The sequence below is a fragment of the Staurois parvus genome, unplaced genomic scaffold (genome assembly GCF_062004578.1).
Source record: "Staurois parvus isolate SC_StPar_1 unplaced genomic scaffold, SC_StPar_1.0 ptg000574l, whole genome shotgun sequence".
NCBI classification, from domain to species: domain Eukaryota; kingdom Metazoa; phylum Chordata; class Amphibia; order Anura; family Ranidae; genus Staurois; species Staurois parvus.
In genome coordinates, this window is record NW_028318370.1 from 3,466,130 (window position 1) to 3,475,196 (window position 9,067).

At 44.4% G+C, this 9,067-nt stretch overlaps 1 protein-coding gene across 1 annotated transcript; it reads left to right on the top strand.

Moving 5' to 3' along the window:
• Window positions 1-3,158: 3,158 nt before the first annotated feature.
• Window positions 3,159-3,638, top strand: LOC149450457 (protein GVQW3-like). The gene has a single exon (XM_089691955.1). It carries the CDS (start codon window positions 3,159-3,161, stop codon window positions 3,636-3,638), a length of 480 nt encoding a protein of 159 aa, XP_089548081.1.
• Window positions 3,639-9,067: the final 5,429 nt, after the last annotated feature.

Sequence of the window (9,067 nt, forward strand, 5' to 3'; positions counted from 1 at the left end):
CCATCAGTTCTCCCCATGTCGACATCCCTAAAATACTGGGCTAGGGGATTCTCTCTCTCCTTTTCACTTCTATTTTTATTCCCAATTTTAATGTCCCTCAGATGCTCACCAATTCGTACTCTCAGTGTCCTTTTAGTCTTTCCTGTATAGATCTTTTTATATGGACATTCAATCATGTAGATCACTTTACTCATATGGTCCAATTCTTGCCCATACAGCCGTTTCTGAAGACGCCGAACGGTTCTTTTATTTTAATTCTTTGATTTTACTATGATTGCAACATGTGCACCATGTTAATGTCAACCTTTCTATGATCCATGTGATCCAATAAATACAACATTGCATTGAGAAATCTTTTGGTAGCGACCATTACTCCGCATGGAATTTAATTAACCACTTTTCAGGCAGCTTTGCACTAGTCAATTGCCATTTTTTCTGTGTCAATATTTAAGGTTTACAGTCCACGCTTATATTCAAGTGAGTCGGAGATATAATTAAGATACAATTATCTTATAAGCTTGGATGGCATTCTGTTTTTGTTGGTTTACTGGGACTGTACTTATCTGTACCACTGTAAAGGCTAGTCCCCAACGCTAGCCGGCTGAAGAGCTAGGGCTAAAGACTGCTCACACAAATAGATGCTTTACAAGAACTTTGCCTATGTTTAATAGTAGGAAGTACCTCTTCAGGGAGTCTTAAATTTCATCACTGCCATTCGTGTAGAGTGCACTCTCAACTGGGTATAGCCTACTGTTTACAGACAAATTAAAACTATTGATTACTATTGCTGTTACTGTTTTCTAATGTCATTACATGTTGATACATTTTGTGGATTACAAGGTTCACTCTAATTTAGCTGCATAGAACTCCATTCTATGCTTCTCTAGCCTAGTGAACATATTATCTAGTGAACTGCGATTTACTTAATCCTTTACTTACTCATTTATGTGCATACTGATATTGTCAGGGATCCAGGTATGACCAGAGATGTGTGGACTGACACAGGGAAACAGCAGGCTTCAGAAATGATTAAATAATAATAATATTTATTATGAGCTGCACAAAATAAACAAACACAGTGCAAAACAAAACAAACCTTAAACTAATAGGTACAGGTGCAGTCAGGGCTGGAGAGGTAGAGTGGTCAGGCAGGCCGGGTCAGGAACAATCAGGCAGAAAGGTACAACTGGAGCAGGCAGAAGAATGGTCAGGAATAGCCGGGGTCAGTGCAGGCGGAGTTCTGTCAGAGTCAGAGTCAAGCAGGAGAGTCGAGCAGGCAGGAGACAGGATACAGGAAACAGGCCACATGGGAAATAAACACCAAGGCACTGACTGCAGGTCTAGCCATTCCTTAAATACACCTCCTGCAATGATTGGCTGATTGCAGGAGTGAGCTTCTGGTTGCTGAGAGCACCCGCTGGCCAGCCCTGGTACTGCAGCCCACAAGGCAGGTGAGTCCCACCACCATTGGCGAGTCCATTCCTGACAGCTATTTACTGCAACCCGTGACAAGTTATTTGGTTCATTTACCACTAACCAGTCTGATGTTTGCTTTTTGATACTGAACCTCAGTGGTGTGCAGGGTATCTCTATTTGTGATCCCACTAGCTGTGCAGTATCCATTTGCTTAGCCTGGTGTGTGTCGGTGGGGCTAAGGCAGAGGAAAAGCTAATCCAATTTACCAAGCGGCTTCTGCGGGGGTAGTGCTACATAACATTAATTCTTAACCCCCCTGGCGGTATGCCCGAGTGTAGCTCGGGGTTAACTTTCAGTACCAGAAGCGGTAACCCTGAGCTACATTCGGGATTCGGGATTACCCCGCAGCGTTACTCTGGGATCCCTCCAGCACTTACCTTGTCCTGCGGTCCCACGATGTCCCCCCTGCAGCGTCCCCGGCCATCTCCTCCAGCCGATGCCGGCATCTGTCTTCCGGGTTTCATTCCCTGTGAGCGTCAGGATGTACGGGGGACGGAACTGGTGGGAATTTCAAAAATGTAAAAATTTGACATTCACTCAATACACTAAAATCACATAGTATAACATTCCTGTATCAAACCATTTCACATACATTTTTTCCCGAGTGCTTTGTCCGGCGCCCTGCCTGCATTTTTACCGTCCTTTCTGCCTGGAAACTGAGAAACGTCCATGGCGTCCAAAAAGCGTCCCTTTAGGTCAAAAGCGGTTTTAGACCGGCTAGAGAACAGCGATAGTAAATCAGAACCACTTGCAGAATTGAGTGATAATGATTTGTGGAGAAATTCGTCATCAGACACTGAAAACGATTTTGCGACTAAGCTTAGTGATGTGCGAACTTGGCGCTCTATTTCAAATTGCAGTGTTTTTGGTTTGATTATATTATTGAATTAAATGTATTATTATATTATTATTTTTTATGATTATTATATTATACTTTATGATTTTGTGTTTCAAATTTTGTCATACCCGGGATGTTTACTAGACAGATTTCAGTGAGTTATTCCTAAGAATTACAGGCCTACAATAAAAAAACAACGTATTTCCATTGAAATGTACCGCTTTGAGCACAGAAATACTGACATAATCAGACCGCTAGGGAGGTTAAAGCGGAACTCCAGGTATATCTCATACCTGAGCACTCACTAGGGAAGCTGATAATTACTGTAGTAGTCAGCACTACTGTACGATGATAGCTGTGTTCTTCTGGGTCCTGTGCTGAGGGGTTTCCCTCCTGAACAGCGACCACAGGGGTGCACTCGCCCAGCACAGCCACCATTCGCAGAATGTCTTTCCACCTGGGAAAAGCTGGTATTTAGCACAAATTAAATTCATGCACGCTGTTCCCTGTTTCACCCATAGATAACCCCCCTTCTGTAGAAGCTCTCCATCAGAGCTCTGTCCCTGAGCAGCACAGTCAGCCTGTCCACCTGGGTGTTGGAAATGCAGCAAACTAAGAAGAAGAGAGTGGGTTCAGGAAGGCTGCGTTCAGAGCAGCGATGAAGTACGAGGGGCGACTGAAAAGTTCTCAGCCTACCCATGAAGCATTTGTCTTAGCCCAATTTTATTTTTGCTACTCATAGTACATATCATTGTAAGGTTCCATACCAAAATTCTCACAAATAGCTTTTTCTTTGTTTCAGTTATTGAAGCCTGAAGCGCAGAAGTTCATCATTGTCTGAAAGATGGAGAAAGTGAGAAAACGTGCTGTTATCCAATACCTGCTGAAAAAGGGAATGAGTGGACAGGACATCCACAAGGATATGATGGAAACATTAGGGGAGGATGCCCCTTCCTATTCCACCATTAAAAAGTGGGTGGCGGAATTCAAGAGGGGGAACCCCTCTGTCCAAGATGCCCCTCGAAGTGGAAGGCCAGCAACTACCAGTATGGAGGAAAACATCACAGCAATTCAGGATCTTGTAACGGCAGACAGGCGTGTGACAGAAAGTTTTATCGCAAAGAACGTGGGCATATCCCGGGAACGTGTTGGACACATTTTAACAGTAGTGCTGGACATGCACAAGGTGTCAAGTCGGTGGGTCCCGAGAATGTTGACTGCTGAAAACAAACACGACAGACAGCAGGTATTGGATAACGGCACGTTTGCTCACTTTCTCCATCGTTCAGACAATGATGACCTCCTGCGCTTCAGTCTTCAATAACTGAAACCAAGAAAAAGCTATTTTTGAGAATTTTGGTATGGAACCTTGCAAAGATATGTACTATGAGTAGCAAAATTAAAAATGGGCTAAGACAAATGCTTCATGGGTAGGCTGAGAACTTTTCAGTCGTTCCTCGTAATGCTACGGCAGAGAAGAGGAGTCAGGGTTCTGTCCTGTACCTTTGCAGCAGAACAATGCAGGGGCAGAAGAATCTCCTGCCCTAGGTATACCCTCCAAGGCAAGTCAGTGATTCTATTGCCTTTGCCTGAATCTAGCATTGACACTCAGCGAGGGACGTGTCCAGGATCTACAGGATGCTGAGATTTTGTTGAAATCCTGGGACTATGCCATGGAATCCAGGACAATTGAGAGGTGTTGGGAAAGGGTTTAATAATCTCACATGAATGAATACCTCGAATACCTGCTGTTGCCTGTGAACTTCTACAGTGGAGCCATTTAGAGAATGCTTTGCATTTTCTTATTGAATGCAAAGCATTCTCTGATCTATTAAGGTGGGGAGTGTGATATCACCATCCCACCTTTCCACCTCATCCAATCAAAAATGTGTTGCATTCATTAAGAATCCAGCGGGAAGCCCCTTCATGCCTAATAAAGTAATTTCCAGTTTCTAGAGGGATCCTAAAGGTGTGGTATATACATAGTTACATTGATCCAAGCTACACCAATGTAACTATGTATAAATATCCATATCTGGAGTTCTTCCTTAAAGCTTATGTTAAGCCAAAATGTATTTTTGGATGCAGTTGAGAAGAATTACAACTCCAAGACTCTGTTAGGGAATTTTCCCCTCACTTTCTTACTGTGTTGCAGTTGATGAGTTCCCTTCCCTCTCTGTTTGGTGAACCACTGTCATCATCAGGACAGGAAGTGAAGGTAAATCTCTCTATTGAAGCCCAGGATAGCAGTAAAAACCTGACAGTGGTTTATCCCTTCCCCATTCTATCCAAAACTAAGAAAAAAGTTCTGGCTGGACATTCTCTTTAGGTTAGGGTAGTGCTTTATTGTGTTCTGGAGAGTCATCCTTCTATGGGTTCAGCATGTGAACTCAACGTATCACTTACCAGGTTTCAAACAGCCGCTTTTATTTTTAATTTGCGGTTTGCTGATCTGGGTACACAGATGTCATTCGTAGACCAGTCCAGACAAACAGAAATGTGATGTAGACTCTAAATAAAGCCTCAGCTAATCCACTTCTAAAATGGATTGACAAGTGGTCTTTGCAATGCTCAGGACATTTGGACAGATGACCGACAATGAAGCGAGAGGAGATTTTGGTGACTTTTATTCAGTGTGTGTGGTGAGAAAATTATCTATGAGTTAGGAAAAACTCTCCATTTTCTAATATAGACACATTCAAGATGGAAAAATCTCCAGTTTCGTGTACTAATATATGATAAAGGAAATTCATGGACCAGTAGTAATTGTATAATTATTCATAGGCCATTTGGCCAGAAAAAATGTTTTTGAGGACTATAGTGGTGAGACGTTGCTATCATCTTTGCTAGTTTTGTTTTCATCAATCATCAAGTTTCTCACCAACCTTTGAGGTGTTCCAGTTTGCGCCACATAAGTGCTATATAATAAATAATAATAATCTCTTCCTATTGCCAGGGTTGGTTTGAGAAAATGTGGGGCATAAGGGGAACGTGGGACCTAAAGTGCACATGTGCGAATGGTGGTTGTGCTGACACATCAGCACCGTTTCCGTGGTGTCCTTAAACATTGACAGATATTTCAGTCTCTAACCACCACTTTCTAATCTTCCTGCAATTACATCCAAGCAGGAAACAAGGGATGTTGATGGTATTTGTAAAAACACGTGGCTCCATTGGGCGCCCTAAGGAGAGCAGAGTGTTCCAGCATTGACGATAGTGGGAGAAATGGTGCCCAAATGTTGAAATCAGTGGGAGAACACACCTTAGTGTTGGGGTCAGTGGGTAAGTGGGCAGAGGATCCCTCCCTCCAACAGTTCTGACATGGAGTTCACCAGAGCTTCATAGGTTGCCACAGGAGTCCTCTTCCACTCCTCCAAGGTCTCTAACATCCACCATCACGGAGCTGGTGGATGTTAGAGACCTTGTGTTCCTCCACCTTCCGTTTGAGGATGTCCCACAGATGCTCAATAGGGTTTAGGTCCAGAGACATGCTTGGCCAGTCCATCACCTTCTTTAGCAAGACAGTGGATGTCTTGGAGGTGTGTTTGGGGTCGTTATCATGTTGGAATACTGCCCTGCGGCCCAGTCTCCGAAGGGAGGGGCTCTGCTTCAGTATGTCACAGTACATATTGGCATTCATGGTTCCCTCAATGAACTGTAGCTCTCCAGTGGCGGCAGCACTTATGCAGCCCCAGACCATGACACTCCCACCACAATGCTTGACTGTGGGTAAGACACACTTGTCTTTGTAATCCTCACCTGGTTGCCTCCATACACGCTTGACAACATCTGAACCAAATCCGTTTATCTTGGTCTCATCAGACCACAGGACATGGTTCCAGTAATCCATGTCCATAGTCTGCTTGTCTTCAGCAAACTGTTTGCGGGGTTTCTTGTGCATCATCTTTAGCAGAGGCTTATGGTCTGAGCATTGACAGGCTGACCTCCCCACCCCTTCACTCTCTGCAGCAATGCTGGCAGCACTCATACGTCTATTTCCCAAAGACAACCTCTGGATATGACACTGAGTACGTGCACTCAACTGCTCTGGTCGACCATGACGAGACCTCTTCTGAGTGGAACCTGTCCTGTTAAACTGCTGTATGGTCTTGGCCACCGTGCTGCAGCTCAGTTTCAGGGTCTTGGCAATCTTCTTCTAGCCTAGGCCATCTTTATGTAGAGCAACAATTCTTTTTTTCAGATCCTCAGAGAGTTCTTTGTCATGAGGTGCCATGTTAAACTTCCAGTGACCAGTATGAGAGAATGAGAGCGATAACACCATATTTAACACACCTGCCCCCCATTCACACCTGAGACCTTGTAACACTAACAAGTCACATGACCCTGGGGAGGGAAAATGGCTAATTGGGCCTAGTTTAGACATTTTCACTTAGGGATGTACTCGCTTTTGTTGCCAGCGGTTTAGACATTAATGGCTGTGTGCAGGGGCGGACTGACCATTTGGGAACTCGGTCACTGCCCGAGGGCCCTGGGTCAGTAGGGGGCCCCATGAGATGCCCCTGGTACCTTTTTCATAGGCATTTTTGGGTGTGGGTGAGGACACAGGGGCCCCATGATCCCCTATTGCCCGGGGACCCCATGAGTTGTCAGTCCGCCCCTGGCTGTGTGTTAAGTTGTTTTGAGGGGACAGCAAATTTTAACTGTTATACAAGCTGTACACTGACTACATCACATTGTAGCAAAGTGTAATTTCTTCAGTGTTGTCACTGAAAAGATAGAATACAATATTTACAAATATGTGAGGGGTGAACTCACTTCTGGGAGATACTGTGTATATCCCCTAAAGACCTTCTCAGATCATGAACAACACTGCTCTGCCTGGTGCCTGTTCACTTCCTGTATTTGCATGATGACGTCACTGGCTCCAGTCTTACATGTTTCATCACATTTCATGAGCACTGAGGTTGGACTGATTTAAAAATTGAGATTTTGTGCATTATGTTATTGATGATTTTTAAGTTACATAGTTACACTGGCTGAAAAAAGACAAAAGTCCATCCAGTTCAACCATAGAAAAAAAAAAAGTTATAATCAAACTGCTAACTCTGACCTACAAAGCCATTCACAACGCCGCCCCAAACTACATAACTGACCTGATACCCAAATACTACCCTACCCGTGCCCTCCGCTCCTCACAGGACCTCCTACTCTCTAGCTCCCTGGTCTCCTCCTCCCACACCCAATTGCAGGACTTCTCTAGGACTTCCCCCATCCTCTGGAACTCCCTACCCTAATCCATCAGACTGTCACCTACCCTCCTCACCTTCAGGCGCACCCTGAAAACCCTCCTCTTCAGGGAAGCCTACCCCAACCTCACCTAACACCCGACCTCACCTAACAACTAACCTCCTCCACTCCTCCCACCACTCCATCCCCCACAGCTATCTCCTCCTGTACCACCTTCCCCTCCCTCCTAGATTGTAAGCTCGAAAGAGCAGGGCCCTCGAACCCCTCGTGTATTGTATTGTTACTGTCTTGTCTCATGTTCTGTCCCCCTTGCTACTGTACAGCGCTGAGCATACCCTTTGTCGCTATATAAATACTGTATACTAATAATAATAATAATCCTATACCCACAGTTAATCCAGAGGAAGGCAAAAAAAAAAAACCCCAGCAAAGCATGATGCAATTTGCTCCTGCTGGGACAAAAAATTCCTTCCTGATCCCCCGAGAGGCAATCGGATATTCCCTGGATCAACTTTACCTATAACTGTTATATCCAGTTATATTCTGTGTATCTAAAGCAGCAATGGGCAAACTATGGCCCGCGGGCCGTATACGGCCCGGCGGACCTTTTAATCCGGCCCGGCGGACCTTTTAATCCGGCCCGCGGAGCGTGATACATTGGCTGTCAGGATGTGTGTAGGCGGGGCAGCGTGATGAACGTGAGGGGAGATAGGCTCCTCTCACAGTCCGCCCTGAAGACCGGAACGGCGCGGGAACACGGCGAGAGGAACGCGCGGAGCAAAGGTAAGTAAATTGACACAGGGGGGACTTGGCTTACTACTTGGGGGGGAATAGTACTATGGGGGATGAAATACTATATGAGGGATGAATTAATATGGGGGATGAATTAATATGGGGGATGAATTACTATAGGGGGGATGAAATACTATATGGGGGATGAATTACTATATGGGGGATGAATTACTATGGGGGATGAATTACTATATGGGGGATGAATTACTATGGGGGATGAATTACTATAGGGGGGATGAATTACTATAGGGGGGATGAATTACTATGGGGGATGAATTACTATATGGGGGATGAATTACTATGGGGGATGAATTACTATGGGGGATGAATTACTATATGGGGGATGAATTACTATGGGGGATGAATTACTATATGGGGGATGAATTACTATGGGGGATGAATTACTATATGGGGGATTAATTACTATGCTTACTATGGGGGAATATTACTATACTTACTATGGATGACACAAACACATCATTCATCTACTCTTGGTCCGGCCCCCGGGTCCAATATATGAACCCATTGCGGCCCTCAAGTCAAAAAGATTGCCCACCCCTGATCTAAAGTGTAACTAATTTGTTTTGGTACACATGCAAGCACAGTTTTTACTCATGTGAAACAATTTTTTTTTATTATTCTTTCTTTCTTTATATATATATATTTCTTTATATATTTTTATAGCAGCGCTACACTTTATTGTGTGGCCAGCTGTTGATATCAGGGGCTGCCTTGGTAAATTGACCACCATGT

Bases quoted from the DNA above. Each gene is read 5' to 3' on its own strand.
- LOC149450457 (XM_089691955.1), top strand. From the start codon at position 3,159: ATGGAGAAAGTGAGAAAACGTGCTGTTATCCAATACCTGCTGAAAAAG.